This window comes from Mytilus edulis, chromosome 4 (assembly GCF_963676685.1).
Source record: "Mytilus edulis chromosome 4, xbMytEdul2.2, whole genome shotgun sequence".
Taxonomy (NCBI): Eukaryota; Metazoa; Mollusca; class Bivalvia; order Mytilida; family Mytilidae; genus Mytilus; species Mytilus edulis.
In genome coordinates, this window is record NC_092347.1 from 6301460 (window position 1) to 6329453 (window position 27994).

Consider the following 27994-nt stretch of genomic DNA (forward strand, 5'->3'; position numbering starts at 1 on the left):
AATGCGGCCACTTTCGTTTCACACGAAAACTGTCTAAAATTTAACTAAAATGCTAGAATTGTGAAGATTTCAGTAATTAATGGTGCTAGTACCCGATATATGTGCATTGTATTGTCAAAAACAGCCCATATTTATGTAGCAGAAGCATTCTACTGTCCAATAAATAACTAAAAGTTTACATTTTAACAATTTTGTAAAACTGCTATATTTTGGGGCCAAAAAGGGGTCTTACTGGACCTACTCCTTTAAAATTTAAAATCTTATTATACCTCCTGCTTTTTGTATGTCTAAGGAAAGCACACATAATTATTAGAATACAAAGCCGCTTTTTTTAAATATCTTATTGATCTTTTCAGTTAGATAATTTCATCAAAATGTTAAAGTGCCTTAACCCATGTAAAAAATGGCAGGTTTTTTCGTATGACATCCAGTTTTGTGATTTTGTTTTCTTTAATATTTAAAAGACAAAGAAACTATTTTGTATTTATTACAGGTTACAGTGAAGGAAACTATTGTTCATTTTATTTATTAACTGGTGTTGAAAAGAATATTACAACTATTTACTGTGATACTTGAAATAATGTTTTTTTTGCTTAACAAATTTATCTTTACAAAATAGTCTAGTCACAAATTGTATAGATTTACCATTTTATTCTACTTACACCATATAAATTTTATAGTTTTAACTTGGACAGAAATCAGATTTGCAGACATAAAATGAAGGCTGATTTTATAAATGTAGGTGCTATTCAGGTGCTAAAAATTTTTTTAACAATATATTTTTATAGGAAATGTTTTGTATCCTCAACATGTTATATGTAAACGAGTAATGTAACACTTGAAGGAGAAACATATAACGGTGCTTTAATTGAGATATTCTTATTCATCCTCATATACAACTATTTACCTTAATAATATACAGTTGTTACAAAATTCATTTAGAATTTGATTTGACACTTGCATTTAAATCACATATATTTTAATGATTTTAACTATTTAGAATCAGTAGATATTATAAGACAGTATCAGAGAAGTTGTTACATTTGTTATGTTATGAATAAAATTACTGCCGTTAAATTGTGTATTAAAAATAGGTTGTTATATACATGTACATGATATACAATGTAATTTTTTTTAATAAATAAATATTGAATAAAATGTGTTTTACCATTACATTCTATATTTTTAATTACTTGGTTGGGCATCGTAAGTTCGAAAGTATAAATACCATTTTATTTAATTTAAGGTTCATGTGGACCCTATGGCTAAAATGGCCGTATTTTCACCTCAAAATTTACTCTGAGTACAGGCAAACCTGTGCATCTGGAAAAGTTTTAAGGCATAGCATGCCCTAGATAAATAGAATTCAAATGCATTTTATGATTTAGAAATTTCATAACTGAACTGGATTTTGCCGTACACTTTTTTTCGTCCCTGCAGAAGATGAATAAATTAACAAACAGTTGAGTTTACCTTGATATGGTCCACTCAGGTACACAGTTTAAATACCCAATTATTGTCAGGTATCTATTGTCCATCTATTGTCCATGTCATTTAATACAGCTCACTTCAATTATTACCTGTGGGGAAGTTCTCAAACATGTTTCCCAACTTACTTTATTTTGGCACCTTCTGGAGGAATGAAAAAAAGTGCACGGCAAAATCCTGGTAAGTTTTTATTTTTCTTAAACATAAAACATGCTTGAAATTTATTTATCTAGGGCATGCTATGCCTGAAATTTTTTATAGATGCGCAGGTTTGTCTGTACTCAGAGTAAATTTTGAGGTGAAAATACAGCCATTTTAGCCATTGGGTCCACATGAACCTTAAAGAAGATAAAGGGTTTTTGTCAATGAGCCTGCAACCCAAGAACACTACAAAGCAAAGAAGACACCAACAATCTGCCAGTTAATTTTCTAATACCATCTTAAAAATTTAAATATTTTATGAATCCTGCTTTGAACTAGTGAAACAAATACTGTATTTTAGTTTAAAAATCGTGGTTATCATCATATTAGCAATCAAACCAAATCTACAATTTTCTATGAAGTAGGGCACCTGCTGTTTTATTGTTGTACCAACAGATTTGTACTTTAGACAATTTGCAATTATTTTGAGTCCAAAAATGCAATAAAAGGACCTTTAGAAATATAATCCAGAAACTAGAGGCTCTCAAGAGCCAGTGTTGCTCACCTTGGTCTATGTGCATATTAAACAATGGACACAGATAAATTCATGACAAAATTGTGTTTTGGTGATCATGATGTGTTTGTAGATCTTACTTTACTGGACATTCTTCTTGCTACAATTATCTCTATCTATAATGAACTTGGCCCAGTAATTACAGTGGAAAATATATTCTAAAAATTTACAAAAATTTATTGAAATTGTTAAAAAATGACTATAAAGGGCAATAACTCCTTAAGGAATAAACTGACAATTTTGGTCGGTCATGTTGACTTAATTGTAGATCTTACTTTGCTGAACATTATTGCTGTTTACAGTTTATCTCTATCTATTATAATATTCAAGATAATAACCAAAAACTGCAAAATTTCCTTAAAATTACTAATTCTGGGGCAGCAACCCAACAACAGGTTGTCTGTTTTGTCTGAAAATTTCAGGACAGATAGATCTTGACCTAATAGATTATTTTATCCCATGTCAAAGGAGTATGTTCAGTAAGGTCCTAAAATGGCCCCCTTTTTTAGCGTAAATTTCAAATTCGGATTTATTGACCAATATCACAATAAATTAAAACTAATATAGTGACTAGATAGGAAATAAGCTATTTTGTTGAAAACTTTACGTTTCTACGTTACATTATGACGTCACAAGTTGCACTCATATTGATTTTCACGAAAAAATCAATGAAAATAGGTAAATTTCAATAGATTATTGGACAGGAAACATAGAGCGCATACGTCGACAACAAAGATCTTTTAAAATAATGTTTGTGAAGACATTTCACATGTCTTATTTGAATATTAAGTTTGTCGACACCTGCGCTCTATGTTTCCTGGTCCTTAATTTGGTTGAAATCGTGTTCATTTTGTCAAATTTCACCAATATCCCTTTTCTTGACCTTTTTCGGATGTAAAAATCAACGTCTTAGACTTAAACTTTGAAAAACACAGTTCTGTTTAACTTTCTCACATGTATTTAATGCAACTTAAAACCTTTATTGGCTTGTAACTATGAACTTTATAATTGGGGCCAAATATGGCACTTACCGAACTTAGTCCTTTGCTATAAATACTTTGGTTTTAGAGTTATAAGCAAAAATCTACATTTTACCCCTATATTCTATTTTTAGCCATGCGTCTATCTTGGTTAGTTGGCAGGGTCACGCCACACATTTTTAAAACTAGATACCCAAATGATGATAATGGCCAAGTTTGGTTAAAATTGGCCCAGAAGTTTCAGAGGAGATTTTTTTAAAAGAATACTAAAATTTTAGAACTAGAGGCTCTAAAGAGCCTGTGTCGCTTACCTTGGTATATGTGAATATTAAACAAAGGACGCAGATAGATTCATGAAAAATTGTGTTTTGGTGATGGTGAAGTGTTTGTACATCTTACTTTACTGAACATTCTTGCTGCTTACAATTATCTTTATCTATAATGAACTTGGCCAAGTAGTTTCAGTGGAAAATGTTAGTAAAAATTTACAAATTTTATGAAAATTTTAAAAAATTGACTATAAAGGACAATAACTCCTTAGGGGGTCAATTGACCATTTCAGTCACGTTGACTTATTTGTAAATCTTACTTTTCTGAACATTATTGCTGTTTACAGATTATCTCTATCTATAATAGTATTCAAGATAATAACAAAAAACAGCAAAATTTCCTTAAAATTACCAATTCAGGGGCAGCAACCTAACAACCAGTTGTCCAATTCATCTGAAAATTTTAGAGCAGATAGATCTGGACTTGATAAACAATTTTTTCTATTGTCAGATTTGCTCTTAATGCTTTGGTTTTTGAGTTATAAACCAAAAACTGCATTTTACCCCTATGCTCTATTTTTAGCCATGGCGGCCATCTTGGTTGGACAGCCGGGTCACCGGACACATTTTTTAAACTAGATACCCCAAAGATGATTGTGGCCAAGTTTGGATTAATTTGGCCCAGTAGTTTCAGAGGAGAGGATTTTTGTAAAAGATTACTAAGATTTACGAAAAATGGTTAAAAATTGACTATAAAGGACAATAACTCCTAAAGGGGTCAACTGACCATTTTGGACCTGTTGACTTATTTGTAAATCTTACTTTGCTAAACATTTTTTCTATATACAGTTTATCTCTATCTATAATAATATTCAAGAAAATAACCAAAAATAGCAAAAATTTCCTTAAAATTACCAATTCAGGGGCAGCAACCTAACAAAGGGTTGTCCGATTCATCTGAAAATTGCAGGGCAGATAGATCTTGACCTGATTAACAATTTTACCTTGTCAGATTTGCTCTAAATGCTTTTGTTTTTGAGTTATAAGCCAAAAACTGCATTTTACCCCTATGTTCTATTTTTAGCCATGGCGGCCATCTTGGTTTGTTGTGCGGGTCACCGGACACAATTTTTAAACTAAATACCCTAATTATGATTTTGGCCATATTTGGTTAAATTTGGCCCAGTAGTTTCAGAGGAGAAGATTTTTGTAAAAGATAACTAAGATTTACGAAAAATGGTTAAAAATTGACTATAAAGGGCAATAACTCCTAAAGGGGTCAACTGACCATTTTGGACCTGTTGACTTATTTGTAAATCTTACTTTGTTTAACATTTTTTCTATTTACAGTTAATCTCTATCTATAATAATATTCAAGATAATAACCAAAAACAGCAAAAATTTTCTTAAAATTACCAATTCAGGGGCAGCAACCTAACAACGGGTTGTCCGATTCATCTGAAAATTTCAGGGCAGTTAGATTTTGACCTGATAAACAATTTTACCCCGTCAGATTTGCTCTAAATGCTTTGGTTTTTGAGTTATAAGCCAAAAACTGCATTTTACCCCCATGTTCTATTTTTAGCCATGGCGGCCATCTTGGTTGGTTGGCGGGGTCACCGAACACAATTTTTAAACTAGATACCCCAATGATGATTGTAACCAAGTTTGGTTGAAATTAGCCCAGTAGTTTCAGAGGAGATTTTTGTAAAAGTTAACGACGGACGACGACGACGACGGACGCCGGACGCCAAGTGATGAGAAAAGCTCACTTGGCCCTTCGGGCCAGGTGAGCTAAAAATGGTTTAAAATTGACTATAAAGGGCAATAACTCCTTAATGGGTTAACTGACAATTCTGGTCATGTTGACTTATTTGTAGATCTTACTTTGCTGAACATTATTGCTGTTTACAGTTTATCTCTATCTATAATAATATTCAAGAAAATAACCAAAAACAGCAAAATTTCCTTAAAAAAATTACCAATTTAGGGGCAGATAGATCTTGACCTGATTAACAATTTTACCCCCATATCAGATTTGCTCTAAATGCTTTGGTTTTTGAGTTATAAGCCAAAAACTGCATTTGACCCCTATGTTCTATTTTTAGCCATGGCGGCCATCTTGGTTGGTTTGGAGGGTCACTGGACACAATTTTTAAACTAAATACCCCAATGATGATTGTGGCCAAGTTTGGTTAAATTTGGCCCAGTAGTTTCAGAGAAGATTTTCGTAAAAGAATACTAAAATTTACGAAAAATGGTTAAAAATTGACTATAAGGGCAATAACTCTTAAAGGGGTTAACTGACCATTTCGGTCATGTTGACTTATTTGTAAATCTTACGCTGCTGAACATTATTGCTGTTTACAGTTTATCTCTATCTATAATAATATTCAAGAAAGTAACCAAAAACAGTAAAATTTCCTTAAAATTACCAATTAAGGGGCAGCAACCCAACAACGTGTTGTCCAATGCATCTGAAAATTTCAGGGCAAATAGATCTTGACCTAATAAACAATTTTAACCATGCCAGATTTGCTCTAAATGCTTTGGTTTTTGAGTTATAAGCCAAAAACTGCATTTGACCCCTATGTTCTATTTTTAGCCATGGCAGCCATCTTGGTTGGTTTGGCAGGTCACCGGACACAATTTATAAACTAGATACCCCAATGATGATTGTGGCCAAGTTTGGTTAAATTTGGCCCAGTAGTTTCAGAGAAGAAGATTTTTGTAAAAGTTAACGACGACGGACGACGACGACGGACGCCAAGTGTTGAGAAAAGCTCACTTGGCCCTTTGGGCCAGGTGAGCTAAAAAAAGGAAATGACAACATACTATATATTGGCAAAGATCAACTACACTAAAGCTAACATGACTATGTTAATTTGACAATTCTGTTTAAGCGCTAAAAAAGAATTGATGTAGTCACTTCAAATCAATTATTTCTATCAAAGTTGTAAACAAAATTCTGTAGGTAACCTTCGACTCAATTTAACCACACATTTCATTTAACATATGTCCATTGTCACCAATAGCTATAAAATGAAATTGTAATTGATTTTTTATCAAAGTCCATAAAGCGTGACAAGTTCACTGTGAAATCACAGTATTTATATCTGAATAAGGAAAAATCTGAAGTATAAACCCGAAAATTGACGAAATACAAGAACAAGACAACTAAATTTCTTTCCTAAAAGTCTTTCACCAATAATGAATATTAATCCCCATAATTTTTATTTTTTTTGCAAAATGCAAAAATGGCAACAACCAGCGAAAACCCAAACAAAGAGTTTAACTTGATACTGGAATTGCAGAAAAATCATAAAAGATAATTATTTAGCCTGCTTTTTCTTAACCAAATTACAGAAAGTTTAGAAATTATTGCATTCCTTTATTATTGCAGATGAACCTGTAAGCCTAAACATAGCAGCACAAAACAAACATCAAATTATTTCCATGGGTTCAGTTGGAACATATGTGTGGGCAAAAGTAGCCTTACACAACTTACAAAATCAGCCATATTGAATCTTTGAAACTTTATTCTCATTAAGTTGATAAAATGACATGTAGCTTCAGACAAATCAATCAACATTTATCACATAAGAGGTTTAGAAAGAGAACTTAATATACTAAATCAATAGAATAGACCTATCTTTACAATACTGTAAAGACAAATCAAATTGTACCTTCATAAACATATAATTATTACTTTAACAAAAGGCATAACTTAAAAAAACACATTCAATTTATTAACATTACATGTATATATTTCATTTGATAAAATACAACTTTTTAAAATTCCCACAGAAAATAAAAAGAATTGATTTTTACAAATAAATTATCAAGATAAATTCATTTTATACTGTTCTAAATTGTTTGAAATATTCTGTTGTTCAATGTGTTGTAAAAAAAAAACCTGAATTGTTGACTGATGATTTCAAAATGATATCAGATACAAATACAATGAATCATTCCTCCATTCATGACATTCCTTCATAGTTCAAGGTCACTGGTACATACAAATGTTTGTTTGATTATTGACATCCCTGTCTTTGCAGTACATGCTGGTTTGTACAAACAAAATAACAGATACGACAAAATAAGTAATGACGGACAATATGAGATGTTGTTTAGAAAGTCCCCATATGTTATCTTGCTGAGTCTTGTTCTGTAGAGGTATACCGCTGACGTTTTCTTTGATTCTGTCCCTGAAAAAAATAGAAAAACAGTTCTATTAAATGTGGCTTATGATATTTTACATGTGCCATACTAAAATAATTGTCTAATCCTAGATCAATGAGGGGCAGCAGAAAAATAGTAGTTGTTAATTCTGCATTGTCAATCAACATTATTCTTTAACACTGACAGCATGAATAGCAGGCTTGCAAGACAAAGAGTTCATGGGCACATTAATTTTTTTCTAAATTTAAGGTGGTATCTAACACTACAGGGAGATAACTCTGTAAAATCAGCTAAATGTTTTAAGCTTCTCAATGATCTGTATGTCAAACTGCTATATATATCCAATGAAATTTTTCAGTGAAAGTGATTTGTTCAAGTTTGTTGAAATTTTTATATTTTTTACAAAGGGTCAAGGTAAATATTTTGTCAAAATTTTATGAAAATTAAACAAGCCAAATTAGTTTTAGTCAAGGTGTTGGGTACCACCTTAATATTATTAATAAATTTTTATAAACTTGACAGTTTGAAAAATAACTTAAAAAATGACCAAAACATGTGAAAAATTCCTGATCTTTGATGATATCTACAGAACTTTCAACATACCTGGTAAAATCCTGTGTGATAGCCACTCATATACCAAGACATCAGCATACTACATAAGGCTTCATTATCACAGTTCATTAACTCAACATACCTGGTAAAATCCTGTGTGATAGCCACTCATATACCAAGACATCAGCATACTACATAAGGCTTCATTATCACTGTTCATTAACTCAACATACCTGGTAAAATCCTGTGTGATAGCCATTCATATACCAAGACATCAGCATACTACATAAGGCTTCATTATCACTATTCATTAACTCAACATACCTGGTAAAATCCTATGTGATAGCCACTCATATACCAAGACATCAGCATACTACATAAGGCTTCATTATCACTGTTCATTAACTCAACATACCTGGTAAAATCCTGTGTGATAGCCACTCATATACCAAGACATCAGCATACTACATAAGGCTTCATTATCACCGTTCATTAACTCATCATTGATTGGTGGTGGTGGTGGAGGCACAAATGGGAGGCCCTGAAAAATAAGTAATAAAACAATTATATACAGATGTAGCTTCAATCTTTTACAATAACTATGATACAGTTTTAGGAACCATGCTTACCCGTGTGACATTATAAGTTCTAATAGTGTGTGGTTGCACCATTGTTCCTGTACTCCTTGATAAGGGGAGGGTTGTGTGCTCACAACTATGCTAAAACCCACCAAGCCAGGAGCCTGTTATTCAGTAATTGTCATTGGTTTTTCCTTGATTGTTTTGCCTCTTATAGCTGACTAAATATGGTATGGGTTTTGCACATTATTGGAGGCATAACAGTAACTTCGTGTTGCCTCAAAGTCTGTACCAAGTCAGGAAATTGAGAGTTGTTTTTTTCACTTGTAAGTTGATAACATTTGATTTCCTCAGTTTTTGTATACGGACTTCAAGTTTTTATGTATTACAATTTATATGTAAACGCAAATATCAAATGCCTTTCATACTTGTGAATAATTTTCATTCAGTCCTTTTAATTGTAACAACTGTTTTATCAAATCATTGCTTTGTTTTATTATGAAAGAGATTTTGTACACTTTCAAAGGTGTTATTCAATTAATAGTATAAAAGGGAGATAATTACAAAATCAACGATGTAAAATATGACAAACGACAAAGGTTATCTCCCACTATATAGCATGTATTTCATTCATTTAGAAAAAAACTCTTAGATTTTCTTTTACAATAACTGATTAAATAATATTTTTTTCAGGGGCCCAGTTGAAATCTTCGGGCCCAACCAATTTTTAAATTAACAAGATAAAACTTAAATATACTTTTCATATACCAATTAAGCCTTTTTATGTAATGCTATATGTAATGTTTGAGTCTGGAAAAGATAATGTATGATTACTTCATAATATTTGAATTATTGCCACCAGAAATATATCATAAGATTTGAGTCAATGACTGTACTGATTTTTGAAGATTTCCCGCCAAAATTGTCTCCCTTCAATTAGAACTTCCTGTTGACAATAGGGCTGTTTCCATAAAGAATTAGATGATATTTCAAATCCAAGCCATCCTCTAATAAGTGTTGATCAAAAATATTATTCAATTACTTTTCATTGAAGATTGGTTCCCATACTAGATATTATGATATTTATTTATGAGATTTTACCTCTCGTTTTTTTATTGAAGAACAAGTTTTGTTTGCAAGTTTTTGTCATAAATGCACTTGTAATAACTCCCCAAACAACTGGGATTTATTTTTGAAGCAATTCAGATTCAAAAGCGTAATGAAAACACTTTAAAATGATAAATTAATCGTAGAAACTTTCAAAAAGAACGTTTAGAGAAGGTGATTACATGTGTCAAATCCTGATTTCGCATCAAAAACTTAGTTGTACGACTGGATTTTGGTTTTTAAATTAATGACCTAACTGGTTACCGGAAATCTGCCTTTCTATTTTCCCTCTTTCATTAGACTATCAGATTTCCATTTGGGAACAGTTTTTATACGCCCGTTTTTTAGCGGGGGAAAGGATAGACATGGGATTAAATGCAAAATATTATTTGTCGCCAGCTGGGCGATCAGGATGATAAATATATTCGCCCAGCTGAAAATCTGGTCGCATTGGGCAACTGGCCGACCGTTAAGTTCAGTCCCTGCACAGTATTTTCTGGAACAGCCCAAAGCAGCTATATCAACTATACTATTGTGATAAGGCTGTTAGTTTTCACTTTTGAATTGTTTTAAATTGTCATATCGGGGCCTTTTATAGCTGACTATGCGGTATGAGATTTGATCATTGTTGAAGGCTGTACAGTGACATATAGTTGTTAATGTCTGTATCATTTTGGTCTCTTGTGGACAGTTGTCTCATTGGCAATCATACCATACTTCTTTTTTTTTTATAGCTACTGAATCATTATCTGCTTACCCCTGATGGTGGTCCCATAAATCCTTGGGGGAAAGATGGAAATGAAGGAAACTGTGGCTGTGAAAAAACAAACATTCATTTATTGTAATTTCTATAAAAAAATATTGACATGAATAATATATAGGGTTTTTGCATAAATGTTTGGTAAATATATGTCTTAAAGGCATTGTCAACTTAAGTGACCTGTGGTTTTTAATATTTTACTTCCTCAAGTGAAGAAGGTCATGGGTTTAAATAGATAGATCACCTGATCAAACTAAAATTTAAATAAAAATAATAATTTCTGCTTCAGACCGCATTTTGAGGTATTCCAGAGTAAACTGATTTAATCTGAAATCACAATAAAGTGTCTGTGTCCTGACATTTGAGTTTTTAGTTAAAAATAAACATTGTGTGTATCAGTCTTGTACAAATCTTAGTGTGCTAAATATTGACTAAATCAATGCTACTTGAGGTTAATGTTGATGTCATTGCCATTATCATCATCTTCTTGAATTGCACATGACATGATTTTCATTAACATTTGTGTTTTTCTATTGATTAAAACATGCACATTATTTACCATTGAAACACCAGGAAATGGAGGCATAAATGGCATTCCTGGCATAAATGGAGGATTAGTACTACTACTGGCTGAATGTTTCTTCTTTCTATCAGGTGCTGGACTCTGCCTTGCACTCCAATCCATACTATCTGACTGTACAAATATAAATCATGCATTTATAAAATAAATTTAAGTAGACAGTTTAAACATATATTTAAATACTTATCAATAGTGAGTTATCAACAGTATATGTATATTTAAATTTGAGATAACAGTTTATGATAATTTTTAATTTAAGTAGACAAAGTTTTAACCTTTATCTGAATGGTAGCTTTTTAAACTTGTTATATCATATTACAATATAAGGCTTTTTTATACGAATTTAATTTAAAAGTAGATATTTGTATTTACTTCTGACTTCTGTCTTTGTTTCTGTTTTCTGGTTGGCTGGAGTAGTTCTGTAAATTCTTTCTCTTCCTCATTACCATATCCTCTGTATCGTATGATACATGTCTCTGCTTCCTCGTCTATGTCTATAATCTCAGCATCATATGTCAGGTCATCTTCTGTAAACACAGCTCTACACTGATCACCTACTTTCCAAGGACACTAAAAATAAGGTAACATATTCAGGTATCAAACAATTACTGTATTTATGTAAGTTTAGAAATTATTGCGTGCTTTAGTATTGCGATAACTAAAGAATAGACAAAAATGCAAGATTAAGTAATGCTATTTCAAGAAAATCTGTATACAGTTGTGAGGGCCCTCATGGGGTTTTTGATTATGTGATTACTTGGCCGTTTTTTTAATGATTATTTGATTATTAAGCCAAATATTTCATGATTATTTGATTACCTAGGACTGTATTTTTAGTTTATGATTATTTGATTACTAAAGATAAGCAAATATTTAATGATTATGTGATTATATTGGCCAAAAAATGGTGATTATGTGATTACTAGGACCCCCCATGAGGGGCCTCAGTTGTATATCAGTATGTATCAAATATCAGAATGCGAGTTCATTTTATCCCTATACTCACTAATAATTGCATTATTCACAATAACAAAAAACTCACAATAATTTCTACACTTACAGTAATCTATATATTCTGTAACTCTAATTTTGGCCAGTAATTTATTTTCACAACTTCTGCAAATTGGAAAATAATGTGAATATTTATCAGCACAATTACCTAAAACTTGGACCTTCCCTCATCTGAAAACTTTTAAGTTAGTTTGAAAATCACAAAATTATATTGCAGCAAACTAAGATAGACATGATAGAAAGGGCTAAATGTGATATAAAGTACCCGTAAAAATAAGTACTTTTTTTTACTGTATATATAAGACACCTTTTTTTTCTGATTTTTTTTCTCTGAAAATGTATAACTTGAAATCAAATATAATGTACAGTAAAGATATCTTATATAATAAAGGGATGCACATTTTTCTGGATTGGCATACCATCAAAAAATAAATACTCTGGGCTATTTCAGAAAAAAAAACCAAAATGGGGTGTAGGTTTGAAAGGCACTTTATTGTTTACTTGGTGACCTCTTACAAGCCATACAAAGATAATTAAAGGGCCTTCCAACCCCCACCCATATATCTGATAGTTTAGTTTATTTCAAACCAAAAGCAATACAGCTTATAGGTATATCATAAATGTGTACATGTATAACATAACAGAACATTTTAAATACAATAGGAGGCAAGACTACATAGTATAAATCATTCAGAAGATTGTCATGAAAATTTTATATCTGTGGCGTATTTCAGATATTTTCCTAAATTAGATAATTCCGAAACATTCTTTGTTGACAATAATTGAACTAATTTAAAAACAGATGCATTTGTATAATAATACCTTTTTATATACATTTTTCTAATATTGTCATATTTTGGACATTTTAAAATAAAATGAAACTCATCCTCGATGTCACCCTGGTTACATAAGATACATAATCTTTAATTTTTTGCTTTTTTAATGAATCTACCATATTCAATATTCAATTTGTGTGAACACAGTCTATACTTTGTTAAAAATCTAATACATTGTGGACTTAAATTTTTTGTCAAATAAAACTGCAATTGAACATTATCCACAAGGTGTTTATAGATAGTACATTTTGATGATGAATCGAAAAACATATTTCTTTCTTGAAGAAAATGGTCAATAAGCCTTTGTTTGAATAAAATAATAAATGCTTCTTCGCATACAACATTCTGTGCATACCACACATGTCCAAAACCTAGGCTAAGTAACATACATTTAACATTATTAACCCATGATGACTTATTTCCTGATTCACACTCATCATACATATCATTATATATAGCATTAAGAATACAATTTCTCGTCCGTAATAGACGAATCCAATATTTTAATATTTTTACTTTCCGAGATATCAATAAAGGAAATCTTCCCAACTCAGAATAAACCATTGCAGTAGCAGTGGATTTTTTAACAGTCAAAATATTTTTACAAAATTCTATATGAAGTTTTTCTATATCAGATGCATTATGAAAACCCCATATTTCACTTCCATATAATAAAACAGGTGATACATAGACATCAAATAAATACAATTTTGTTTGTACATTTAAACACATATGTTTTATTTTACCATACAACATTGATAAACATTTTCTGCCTTTGGCAGCAATATTTAACTGAGTTTGATTAAACTTTGCATTGTAATATAACATAACACCCAGATACAAATAATGATCAGCAACTTCAATAATTTCGCCATTATAAAACCATTTTTCATCGCTTCGTAATTTACCACCGTTTCTGAAAACAACCACCTTAGTTTTGCTTGTGTTTACAATAAGTTTCCACTTTTTACAATAATTATGTAGTGAATTCAACATATTTTGCAACCCATCAATAGTTTCGGAAAATATAACAGTGTCATCTGCATACATCAATAAAAACAACGAAAGTTCTTTTATGTCTACTGGTAGACATAAGCTATTAATAAACTCATTTTCAAAATCATTTAAAAACATTGAAAATAGTATAGGTGATAATGGTTCCCCTTGCAATACTCCTTTTTCTACAGAAAATATGTCAGAAAATTCACCTTTAAATTTTACACAGCTCATAGAATTATCATATAAAGACTTAATAATTGAAAAAAGTTTACCACTAATACCACATTTTGCAAGCTTATAATATAAAAAAGCACTTTTATAATCTATAAAACAACGATAAAGTTTTTTCTTCAATCCCAAATATTTAGTAATAATTGATTGTAAGGCAAAAATAGCATCAGTTGTGCCATGACCGGGTCGAAACCCAAACTGAGCATCAGTTAAAATGTCATTTTCGTTAGCCCACAATGTAAGCCTTTCATTAATAATAGTAGTAAAAAGTTTGCAGAAACAACTGCTCAGTGTTATACCTCTATAATTATCAGTAACATTTACATTATTTTTTTTATGCACAGGAATAAGTATTCCTTTACACCACTGTTTCGGCATATATCCAGTTTCAAAAATTACATTAAACAATTGCACAATAAAAGGTACGAGAATGTCTTTAAAATGTATAAAATACTCATTTAACAAATTGTCAGCACCTGGCGATTTGTTACATTTTAACTTCAACAAAATTTTACATACTTCTTCTTGAGTAATAGACGCATCAAAGTTCGTTATACACACATTTTTGGTTATCAGCTTCAACATCATCGGTTATATTAGAAGTGGTTTCAGCAGTTAGGTTTTTGAAATGATTATAAAAATCTGACGACTTTAAATTACAATTAGTGTTCTTCTTTCCTTTTTTAAATACATCAAAAAACTGTTTCGGATTATGTTTTCGCCAATAGTCAATTTGGTTTCCTTCATATCTCAAGTAGTTTCGTTTAACGCGATTTTCATACGATTTGTAGTTCTTTTTTGACTCAATTAGAATTTGGCGATTCAAATTATTTCTGTTCCTATTGAAACGCCTAATATTACAATGATATATATAATACAGTTCTTTGCATCTATCGTCGAACCATGGTTTATTTGGCAGTGAGTTTTTATTGCTTTTAATGTTCGTAGCATTCCTTTTAATACAATAACGTTTTTCACAAAATGGTTTGAAGACAGTATTCAATGTTTCAGTATGTTTTATAACAGTATTCTCAATACTTTGTTCTGTACACACCATTTGCTCAACGTTACTGCTCATTGTGTCCATATGACTAATCAAACTAGTTTTCATTTCCGTAATTTTGTCCGGATCCCATCTGTATGTGCTGTGAAAAATATTATCATCACTTAAATTGAATGTTTTTATACCAGTATCGGCTATTTCAAGCGTTAAAATAGCGATAGAATGTTATCTTTTGAAAGTCTAAATGATGGTCCAATATACAGATAGATAAAAAAAAATCTTTTTTTGTATTTAGAAATTTCAAGGGCCCAAAAAAAGACCTTGTCAAGTCTTCTGCTTTATTCATCAACTACAACCATAAAGTATGCCAATTTTCAAAATACCTTTTTCTTGTTTTTATGTTTCTTTTTCCTCTTCCTTTTCCTTTTCTTATTTATATCTTGTTTGTTTGATGTCTGTGATTCGTTATCATTAATAACAGAACCATTTACTTTGGCCTGTAAAGAAAACATTTTAATAAATGGAATACATTAAATAACAGATCAACAAAAAATTATATCCCTATTTCTATAATGAAATTTAAGTAATCCTTCAACCACTAAAGTTCAACAGTACAAATGGCCTCTAAAATCACTTATAAAAACAAACGTTCAATCAAGGTTTACTTTCATCATTATTATAGTGTTTAACTATGAAATTAGAAATATAGAGTGTGTCACATTGTGTTATTATGCTATGGTAAATTTTTGTAATCTTGTCTTTCTTGTTCAGTCAGGGTATTTACTTAAACAAGTGATTTTCTAAATCACTGATTCAAGTAACATTATTTCCATAAAGGTTGGAAGTTAGAGTTGTCTTTCTTTAATAATCACCTATTTAAGTAGTACAAATTAATCACTAGACGAAGTGATTTAATATTAGTGTAGCTTTAAATATAGAATACTAATGATCCAGGGACTAATTATGTTTCTAAACTTATCAGAACCAACATCTGTGTTGTCTGGGATGACCAGGTCATTTCAGACAACATCTGTGTTGTCTGGGATGACCAGGTCATTTCAGGTGATGACCTTGTACTGAATCTAGGATAATGACATAAAAATCACTTGTATAAATATCAGACCTCAATTTCCTTCCCAAAAATTACTTTTTTAAGTATCATTCTTTTAATAACCCCCACTAATTTCAACACCCCCAAACAGTGAAATTTTTATCGCGAACAGTAGAATTTTATTACATAATCTGAAAGATGAAACCTTGAACTTCACAGGAAAAATACTCCCACTGCTGTGAAAAATCTTTTAAGAAAGTATCAGTTCATTATGTAAAGCCATTATTATAGCATTTTTTCAACTAAAATAGAATTTTCAGGTAAATGATAACATCAAAGGCATAAACCTTGCTACTTAAAAGAAGCAAAAGGTTCATATTTTTAAATTTTACTAACTAAAAGATGTTATTTAAATCTATGTGTTTAAAATTTTGAAAAAACTATAAAATTCCAATTTGTGACAAAACCTCAAATTTGCTACTTAAATAAGTGATTTAAAAATCACATATTTCAGTAAGTTCCCTGACTGTTGTTTGATTGTGTGCTTTTTGTCGTTTTTTGGTCTCTTGTGGAGAGTTATCTCATTGGCAATCATACCACATCTTCTTTTTAGATATTTGTCTGTATGCCTTTTTGTTTTTCTTTGTTTGCTTTAACAGTGATTAAGATTATAACAGAATGTTGACAGCTACACCCTTATTACTTTTTTACCTATTATGTCTGATAGTTTTGTTCACATATTGTTGTCAATATAATGAAATTTTATGTGACTGTCATACAAGTGAGAGGTTTAGCTACATGTACATAGAAAAATGCCTGTACCAAGTCAGGAATATGACAGTTGTCATCCATTCCTTTGATGTGTTTTTGATTTTTGCCAATCGATTAGACTTTCTGATTTTATTTTCCTCTGAGTTCAGTATGTTTGTTAATTTACTTTAAATTTTCACATTAAAACTTTATCGTGTTTTGCAGCACGGGGAATGAAATGTGAAAGTAACTGAAAATTAAAGCCAGCAAAGTGATGGCTATTTATAACTGATTCATTTTCAGTGTCTGTCATTACATGTGTATACTGTGGTTTCATTATCTTTCATACAAGATTGAAAAATATGGTGGTTTAGAGTCTTGTTTTAACCTTTGATAAGTAATAGTATGAAAATTATCAAAACAAAACTTGTTTGAAACATAAATAGCTTAATTGTTACAAAAAAATGTAGGCCATATATATTTATAATCTAAAATGAATTCTCTATAAGAAAAAAATTGTAAAAAGGCTTACTTTCACTAGGTTCACAGCATTGTCATAAGCTTTTATTAATGCTGTATCATCCCACAGATCACTGTCACTCTCTGCAGCCTGAAACACAAAAGTAGGAATCATATTATTAATGTAATATCAAGTATAAATATATAGTACAAATACATTAACCTTATTACCAAAATCATCTAAAATCTATTCTTACACTAACGAAGGAAAACCTAAAAAAAAAATTAATAACATATTGGGAGTTCAGTGGTGTTCTGTTCCAAAGTTGACACATTAATAGCCTTTCAAGACATTATAATTATTTAGACTAAGAATGGATGTGAAATTGCTTTGAAAATTACGGGAAAACATGATCATGGTTTTCTGTAACTGAAGAAGAAATTCCTTAATTGACTAATTAAATGCCAAAATAACTTTACTAGATAAAAAAGATGCCCATTTCATTAAATGCTTATACACCTTATGGCTTTTGTCCGCCATTACCAGACATAACAAAAGTTCCCGTAAATTTTGACGTCATATGATAATAGACAATATGTAATAATACCATGAATACTTTAATAAACATTCTAATATGACGTGCTTCTTTCGCTTTGTAAACAACACTGTGTGAAAATTCTCGATATATCTATACTTAGCGCAGAATCAGAATGAATGTTATTGTTAAAATATACCTCCCACGTAAATCTACATGCATTTGAATCTATTTGCAAACGCTTTGCCGATTTTATTGTATTAGAAATTGTAATAAAACACAAGACAAAAGAACTTTTATTCTTATTCGGATGCATAATAAAAAGAATTAATATACTGCAACTAGTTGTGTTTATTTCAGTTACATTTTGTGCAATGTCAATTTCATCATGAAACACTCTCACCACAATCAGGGGTTCCTTAAGGGATGAAAATAAGCTCATATTTATGTTACGGTTTTTTAGTCTGTCAAAAATATAAACTTTTTGGTAACCATTGAAGTTCGTATAATATTGTATTAAAATGGAATTCTGAGGTAGGTTTTGTTTTATTTTCTATTCTATTAAATTATTCGCATATTAATTGATTTCAGCGAGTCAACTAAGCTCCTTCGTTTCGAAATTTACACATGGCCTGGGCTGTGATATTCGCTAATTTTATCCCTCGCTAACGCTCAGGATAAAATTCTAATATCGCGGACCAGGCCATGTGTAAATTTCCAACAAATCTATGGCTTTCATGAATTATTTCTTAAATATCTGATGCCACAATGAAAAAGTGATTGTTGTATGGCGTCAAAAGTTCAAGCAGGACATATTTCCCAATAGCGACAGATGTATTGTCACTGATAAGGGGCAAAATTATTTGACTTTTTCCAATACACCTTATCACTAATCCCGGATGACCTGGCCGCTTAAACTTTTGAGGCATACATTACAACAATCACCTTTCCATTTTGGCCTCAGATATTCAGTTTTATGACGTCAAAATTTTACTGGAACCTGTGTGATATCCAGTAATGGCGGACAAATAGCGATAAGGTGCATAGGTGCTGAAGTGACCAATTGCCAATTTGACTTGTTCCCTGGACCTCAGCAAGTAGCACCTGCCACAAAAAGCGCTTTGATGTAAACTATTAATTTCATTGGAGATAACCATCTGGGAACTATCCACAAAGTGGCATTGCATATAATTTATTTGTTGACTTTTTGAGGCAAGGCCCAGGGGAACGTACTTACAACGTCTCTCCCGTAATGTTTTAAGGGTCATCTAGTTAGTTTTACAGAAAAATGTACACCATTTTGAAGAAACTTATTGGTTTTCCTAATTTATAAGATTCATTCTTTTTTAATTTAATCAAAATGTCACCTGGCCTCGTTGAAAAAGTACAGTTCCAGCTACTGAGGCCATTTTTGGCAGAGAACCTATCGTCAGATGAAACGACAAATTTAATTGGTTAAACTTAATATTTCAACCAATGAGAAACTGTGTTACATAAACGTAGCACGTGTTTTGCTCTTTTGCTGGAAAGTAGAAAAAGTGTACATTTCCGGTTAAAGATCTAAAACACCTTACACCAAAAAAATTGTTATTGTAAGTAATAACTGCTAAAATCTACTGTGTAACAACGTTCAGAATTGTAACCCAGGTTAAAAGTTGCGTAAATTAACACCAGTCTGATTGCTCACTTTATTTTACAGTGTATATATACATTAGTCATTATTACCAAAATGAATATAATTTGCCGACGACTAAAAAAAAATTATATTCTAAAGGTCCATCAACTATCTATCTATCTTCCCGTGAAGGAGTGGACTCATTTTTGAGTGTATATACTCCAGGGTGAGTGAACAGCAAAAAGTATTTACAGTTAAAATGAGATCTGTATGTACAGTTTAAATCAGTGCTGTAGTTTGCTTCTCTCTACGAGAGAAGCTCTACTGTGATAGTCGAGTTGACATATTTATAGACCCTCATTGATAGGATTTCAACCTCCTGTGTTTAGATGTGGAGTAGTGTCAACACGCTGACGTCTTGGATAGCATGTCGAAAATGTTTTACAGACGGGGAAGCTTGGATGTCTGGAGGTATGTTGCATACCTGTCAACCTGTGACGATGAAAATGCAGGTCATGACCTGCATTGAAGAATCAAATCTCAGGTCATAATGCGTACAAACTTTTTCAAGCTGAATTTCAGGATTTATGGTACATTTTCTTATAATGTATATCCCAAAACATCAATGCATGTTCACTTGGTTAAGTCATTTTAAATCTTATTTATTATTATTTCATTACACTTTTAAAGATTTTTATTAACTTGTGGATCACAGTCTTATGTCCTTTACTTTTTGTCATCATCTAAATTTTATTTTTAAATACTACTAGCCTTTATCATACCATGTAGAGGTATTACATGTATGAACATTCATCTCTCAAATGACAGGGAAATTAGACTATGATAAAATATAGTAACACAGTTAAAGGAAGTATAAATGTAAAAAATAATTTTCAACTTTTTTTAAAAAATTGTATAAAGGTATAAAAATAATGAAAAGTTATTTTTCAATATGTATTTGAATTTTATATTATTATGATTTAATCTTTTTCACCCATAAAATGTAAATATAAGGAATAGTTTTGAATGGTGACAAATAAGGGGAAGTAACTCTTAGTTGAAATATCTTTGTAAAACAACAGGGCAATTTATTTACGACCTATTAAAGCTAAGGTAATTGGTGTTAATCAACAGTGTGTTTGACACCAAAGCTGTCAAGTGAAGCCATGCACTTAATGGGTCACTTAATTTGACAGTTTACATAGCTAGATGAACTGCATGTTTATGGAAGAATTACGAATTTGCCGGTATTTCAAAGGAATATTACTTATGAAAATCAATCTCAAGGCTAAGAAATACGGGTGAAATCGGGTCATTTTCGGAATTTCAGGGTTATTTCAATGACCCGGCGGGTGATCCCTCAGAATTGTGAAAATCTCGGGTCACACCCGCAGAATCCGGGTCAGTTGACAGGTATGATGTTGTTCCAGGATATGATGGTGGAAGGAATGAATGAGTATTTGAAGCAATCCAGTTTGGCCCTGATCTGTCTGATGTTATTAGACTTGGAACCACAGGTTCTGGTGTTATGGTGAATGAGCAGGTGGTGAACAGGTACTTCTACGACATGATTTATAATTTTGTAGAACATGATAACTCTGTTCCTGACTCTTCTGTGTTCCAGTGGTTCTCAACCTAGTTGCTGAGTAATTTTGGTTACGCAACCAGGTTCACTTGAGAAGTAGTCCCCCATTGCAAATCTGGCAGCTTGGCGTTGTACATTTTCGAGTTGTTAGATTTGCTGTTGACGGTAGGGATCCCATACAGCACTGGCATATTTGAGGACAGGCCTCACTAAAGTTGTGTAGGCTTGGCTTTTAACTTCCTGAGGAAAACTCCTGGGGTTCCTACATAGGAATCCAACAGATCTGGTGGCTTTTGCTGTGGTCTGGTTTACATGCTCGTTAATGTACATGATGTATAACCGAAGGTATTTCCCACCTAGGACACTTTCACGGGTGTGGCCATGCAGATGGTAATCGCATATGATGGGTTGGCGTTTCTTACTAATGTGGATAGTGGTACATTTCTGTGGATGGGATGACATTTGCCAGTCATTTTCCCATTTTCTAGCTTATCTAGGTCGTCTTGCAGCTTGGTGGAATTGCTGGTGGATCTAATAGGACGATACAACAGGAAGTCATCAGCAAAAAGTTTCACACTAGAATTAACAGATTCTGGGAGGTCGTTTATGAAGACGAGAAAGAGCAGGGGTCCCATTACTGTATCCTGTGATTAGCCAGAAACTACCTTTGCTTCATCTGACATTGTTCCCTCCACTAGGACATGTTGTTTCCTACTGTTCAGGAAGCTCTCCACCCATTTGAGAGTAGAGTCACTAACTCCGTAGAATTTGAGCTTATGGAGAAGTCACTTGTGTGGCACCTTATCAAAGGCTTTTGCAAACAGGCAAAGTCTAATAATATTGCGTCAATTTGTTGGCCATTTGATAGTTCATTTGCCAGTTCATGAATTGTGGCAATCAGCTGTGTCTTGCAAGAGCGTTGAGCTAATGAACAGTAGTACTTTATTTTCATATGCGGCTTAACCTGTGTTTACTTATTTGGTATTTCAAGCAAAGATGTGGTGGGATTTGCTGAGAACTGAGGCTAATATATCACCCACTGGTGCACATAGTGCCAATGCAGGACATCTTGCCCTAAAGATCAGTCTGTTTGAGTCCAACACACCTTATTACTGTTTGTCTGCCATTGATGGACATCACAAAGGTCCTTGTAAAATTTTACGCCACAATGTATAAGTGATTGTTTCAAAAGTTCAAGCAGCGCCTATTCTTGGATAAACCAGCACATATATCAAAAGAGTGATAAGGGTGTTATTACAGCTTATCTTTATCACTTCAAACCCTTTTGCTCAGAGATACATGTACATCATGCTTAATCTCAATGTATTTTAATTTAATGAAAGATATAAGGATCTGGATAATTTCTTTTATTTTTTTTTCAGCACTTGACTACCTTCAATCACCATGGCAAATAAACCAAAACTAACCCCAAACACACTGGGTTACACTAACACAACTTATAGAGAAAAAATGACACAGATGAGTGAACAGGAAAAGATAATTGAAGAAAAGAAGAGAAAAATTCTTGAAAAAATGAAGGCAGATGAAATAGCTGCAGTGACAAAAAATTCAGCAGCAACACCTACTTCTACACCACCAGTGTAAGTTATATGTTAGCCCTACTTCTACACCACCAGTGTAAGTTATATGTTAGCCCTACATCTACACCTCCCGTGTAAGTTATATGTTAGCCCTACTTCTACACCACCAGTGTAAGTTATATGTTAGCCCTACTTCTACACCTTCCGTGTAAGTTATATGTTAGCCCTACTTCTACACCTCCTGTGTAAGTTATATGTTAGCCCTACTTCTACACCACCAGTGTAAGTTATATGTTAGCCCTACTTCTACACCGCCAGTGTAAGTTATATGTTAGCCCTACTTCTACACCACCAGTGTAAGTTATATGTTAGCCCTACTTCTACACCACCAGTGTAAGTTATATGTTAGTCCTACTTCTACACTGCCAGTGTAAGTTATATGTTAGCCCTACTTCTACACCCCATATGTTAGCCCTACTTCTACACCACCAGTGTAAGTTAAATGTTAGCCCTACTTCTACACCACCAGTGTAAGTTATATGTTAGCCCTACTTATACACCGCCAGTGTAAGTTATATGTTAGCCCTACTTCTACACCGCCAGTGTAAGTTATATGTTAGTCCTACTTCTACACCGCCAGTGTAAGTTATATGTTAGCCCTACTTCTACACCGCCAGTGTAAGTTATATGTTAGCCCTACTTCTACACCGCCAGTGTAAGTTAAATGTTAGCCCTACTTCTACACCTCCTGTGTAAGTTATATGTTAGCCCTACTTCTACACCTCCCGTGTAAGTTATATGTTAGCCCTACTTCTACACCACCAGTGTAAGTTATATGTTAGCCCTACTTCTACACCGCCAGTGTAAGTTATATTATATGTTAGCCCTACTTCTACACCTCCCGTGTAAGTTATATTATATGTTAGCCCTACTTCTACACCTCCCGTGTAAGTTATATGTTAATACATCCTTTAACACCTCCTGTGTAAGTTAGATGAAATAGCTGCAGTGACAAAAAATTCAGCAGCAACACCTACTTCTACACCGCCAGTGTAAGTTATATGTTAGCCCTACTTCTACACCACCAGTGTAAGTTATATGTTAGCCCTACTTCTACACCGCCAGTGTAAGTTATATGTTAGCCCTACTTCTACACCGCCAGTGTAAGTTATATGTTAGTCCTACTTCTACACCGCCAGTGTAAGTTATATGTTAGCCCTACTTCTACACCACCAGTGTAAGTTATATGTTAGCCCTACTTCTACACCGCCAGTGTAAGTTAAATGTTAGCCCTACTTCTACACCGCCAGTGTAAGTTATATGTTAGTCCTACTTCTACACCGCCAGTGTAAGTTATATGTTAGCCCTACTTCTACACCACCAGTGTAAGTTATATGTTAGCCCTACTTCTACACCGCCAGTGTAAGTTAAATGTTAGCCCTACTTCTACACCACCAGTGTAAGTTATATGTTAGCCCTACTTCTACACCGCCAGTGTAAGTTATATGTTAGCCCTACTTCTACACCACCAGTGTAAGTTAAATGTTAGCCCTACTTCTACACCACCAGTGTAAGTTATATGTTAGCCCTACTTCTACACCGCCAGTGTAAGTTATATGTTAGCCCTACTTCTACACCACCAGTGTAAGTTATATGTTAGCCCTACTTCTACACCGCCAGTGTAAGTTATATGTTAGCCCTACTTCTACACCACCAGTGTAAGTTAAATGTTAGCCCTACTTCTACACCACCAGTGTAAGTTATATGTTAGCCCTACTTCTACACCGCCAGTGTAAGTTATATGTTAGCCCTACTTCTACACCACCAGTGTAAGTTATATGTTAGCCCTACTTCTACACCGCCAGTGTAAGTTAAATGTTAGCCCTACTTCTACACCTCCCGTGTAAGTTATATGTTAGCCCTACTTCTACACCACCAGTGTAAGTTATATGTTAGCCCTACTTCTACACCGCCAGTGTAAGTTATATGTTAGCCCTACTTCTACACCGCCAGTGTAAGTTATATGTTAGCCCTACTTCTACACCACCAGTGTAAGTTATATGTTAGCCCTACTTCTACACCTCCCGTGTAAGTTATATGTTAGCCCTACTTCTACACCGCCAGTGTAAGTTAAATGTTAGCCCTACTTCTACACCTCCTGTGTAAGTTATATGTTAGCCCTACTTCTACACCTCCCGTGTAAGTTAAATGTTAGCCCTACTTCTACACCACCAGTGTAAGTTATATGTTAGCCCTACTTCTACACCACCAGTGTAAGTTATATGTTAGCCCTTCTTCTACACCGCCAGTGTAAGTTAAATGTTAGCCCTACTTCTACACCTCCTGTGTAAGTTATATGTTAGCCCTACTTCTACACCACCAGTGTAAGTTATATGTTAGCCCTACTTCTACACCTCCCGTGTAAGTTATATGTTAGCCCTACTTCTACACCGCCAGTGTAAGTTATATGTTAGCCCTACTTCTACACCTCCTGTGTAAGTTATATGTTAGCCCTACTTCTACACCACCAGTGTAAGTTATATGTTAGCCCTACTTCTACACCGCCAGTGTAAGTTATATGTTAGCCCTACTTCTACACCACCAGTGTAAGTTATATGTTAGCCCTACTTCTACACCACCAGTGTAAGTTATATGTTAGTCCTACTTCTACACCGCCAGTGTAAGTTATATGTTAGCCCTACTTCTACACCTCCTGTGTAAGTTATATGTTAGCCCTACTTCTACACCTCCCGTGTAAGTTATATGTTAGCCCTACTTCTACACCACCAGTGTAAGTTATATGTTAGCCCTACTTCTACACCTCCCGTGTAAGTTATATGTTAGCCCTACTTCTACACCTCCTGTGTAAGTTATATGTTAGCCCTACTTCTACACCGCCAGTGTAAGTTATATGTTAGCCCTACTTCTACACCGCCAGTGTAAGTTATATGTTAGCCCTACTTCTACACCGCCAGTGTAAGTTATATGTTAGCCCTACTTCTACACCGCCAGTGTAAGTTATATGTTAGCCCTACTTCTACACCGCCAGTGTAAGTTATATGTTAGCCCTACTTCTACACCGCCAGTGTAAGTTATATGTTAGCCCTACTTCTACACCACCAGTGTAAGTTATATGTTAGCCCTACTTCTACACCTCCCGTGTAAGTTATATGTTAGCCCTACTTCTACACCGCCAGTGTAAGTTAAATGTTAGCCCTACTTCTACACCACCAGTGTAAGTTATATGTTAGCCCTACTTCTACACCTCCCGTGTAAGTTATATGTTAGCCCTACTTCTACACCGCCAGTGTAAGTTATATGTTAGCCCTACTTCTACACCACCAGTGTAAGTTATATGTTAGCCCTTCTTCTACACCGCCTGTGTAAGTTATATGTTAGCCCTACTTCTACAACGCCAGTGTAAGTTATATGTTAGCCCTACTTCTACACCACCTGTGTAAGTTATATGTTAGTCCTACTTCTACACCACCTGTGTAAGTTATATGTTAGCCCTACTTCTACACCACCTGTGTAAGTTATATGTTAGCCCTACTTCTACACCACCAGTGTAAGTTATATGTTAGCCCTACTTCTACACCTCCTGTGTAAGTTATATGTTAGTCCTACTTCTACACCGCCAGTGTAAGTTATATGTTAGCCCTACTTCTACACCACCTGTGTAAGTTATATGTTAGCCCTACTTCTACACCGCCAGTGTAAGTTATATGTTAGCCCTACTTCTACACCTCCCGTGTAAGTTATATGTTAGCCCTACTTCTACACCACCAGTGTAAGTTATATGTTAGCCCTTCTTCTACACCACTTGTGTAAGTTATATGTTAGCCCTACTTCTACACCTCCTGTGTAAGTTATATGTTAGCCCTACTTCTACACCGCCAGTGTAAGTTATATGTTAGTCCTACTTCTACACCTCCAGTGTAAGTTATATGTTAGCCCTACTTCTACACCACCAGTGTAAGTTATATGTTAGCCCTACTTCTACACCCCTACTTCTACACCACCAGTGTAAGTTATATGTTAGCCCTACTTCTACACCGCCAGTGTAAGTTATATGTTAGCCCTACTTCTACACCTCCTGTGTAAGTTATATGTTAGCCCTACTTCTACACCACCAGTGTAAGTTATATGTTAGCCCTACTTCTACACCCCTACTTCTACACCACCAGTGTAAGTTATATGTTAGCCCTACTTCTACACCGCCAGTGTAAGTTATATGTTAGCCCTTCTTCTACACCACCAGTGTAAGTTATATGTTAGCCCTACTTCTACACCGCCAGTGTAAGTTATATGTTAGCCCTACTTCTACACCACCAGTGTAAGTTATATGTTAGCCCTACTTCTACACCGCCAGTGTAAGTTATATGTTAGCCCTACTTCTACACCTCCCGTGTAAGTTATATGTTAGCCCTACTTCTACACCACCAGTGTAAGTTATATGTTAGTCCTACTTCTACACCGCCAGTGTAAGTTATATGTTAGTCCTACTTCTACACCACCTGTGTAAGTTATATGTTAGCCCTACTTCTACACCTCCTGTGTAAGTTATATGTTAGCCCTACTTCTACACCTCCCGTGTAAGTTATATTATATGTTAGCCCTTCTTCTACACCACCTGTGTAAGTTATATGTTAGCCCTACTTCTACACCGCCAGTGTAAGTTATATGTTAGCCCTACTTCTACACCACCAGTGTAAGTTATATGTTAGCCCTACTTCTACACCTCCCGTGTAAGTTATATGTTAGTCCTACTTCTACACCGCCAGTGTAAGTTATATGTTAGCCCTACTTCTACACCGCCAGTGTAAGTTATATGTTAGCCCTACTTCTACACCTCCCGTGTAAGTTATATGTTAGTCCTACTTCTACACCGCCAGTGTAAGTTATATGTTAGCCCTACTTCTACACCGCCAGTGTAAGTTATATGTTAGCCCTACTTCTACACCGCCAGTGTAAGTTAAATGTTAGCCCTACTTCTACACCACCTGTGTAAGTTATATGTTAGCCCTACTTCTACACCGCCAGTGTAAGTTATATGTTAGCCCTACTTCTACACCGCCAGTGTAAGTTATATGTTAGCCCTACTTCTACACCTCCCGTGTAAGTTATATGTTAGTCCTACTTCTACACCGCCAGTGTAAGTTATAT

At 33.7% G+C, this 27994-nt stretch overlaps 2 protein-coding genes across 2 annotated transcripts in view; one reads left to right on the forward strand and one right to left on the reverse strand.

Moving 5' to 3' along the window:
* Positions 1–6973: 6973 nt before the first annotated feature.
* LOC139518822 (survival motor neuron protein-like) lies at positions 6974–19586 on the reverse strand. The gene is made up of 8 exons (XM_071310418.1): positions 19455–19586; positions 17625–17702; positions 15675–15788; positions 11584–11781; positions 11191–11325; positions 10629–10685; positions 8602–8727; positions 6974–7660 (listed from the first exon to the last, which is right to left on the reverse strand). The coding sequence occupies exons 1-8, from the start codon at positions 19494–19496 to the stop codon at positions 7601–7603; spliced, it is 810 nt and encodes a 269-aa protein (XP_071166519.1). The 5' UTR covers positions 19497–19586; the 3' UTR covers positions 6974–7600.
* LOC139518821 (uncharacterized) overlaps positions 19582–27994 on the forward strand; it is a 33678-nt gene continuing 25265 nt past the window's right edge. The window contains exons 1-2 of the mRNA XM_071310416.1: positions 19582–19679; positions 22670–22888. Of these exons, the coding sequence (XP_071166517.1) occupies positions 22692–22888 (197 nt within the window). The 5' untranslated portion in view covers positions 19582–19679; positions 22670–22691. The remainder of the gene's footprint in view (positions 19680–22669; positions 22889–27994) is intronic.

Bases quoted from the DNA above. Each gene is read 5' to 3' on its own strand.
- LOC139518822 (XM_071310418.1), bottom strand. From the start codon at position 19,496: ATGGCCTCAGTAGCTGGAACTGTACTTTTTCAACGAGGCCAG. The intron at 17,703-19,454 runs GTGACATTTTGA...TTTGTGTTTCAG, and splicing joins TACTTTTTCAACGAGGCCAG to GCTGCAGAGAGTGACAGTGA. The intron at 11,326-11,583 runs GTAAATACAAAT...ATATTTGTACAG, and splicing joins AACAAAGACAGAAGTCAGAA to TCAGATAGTATGGATTGGAG.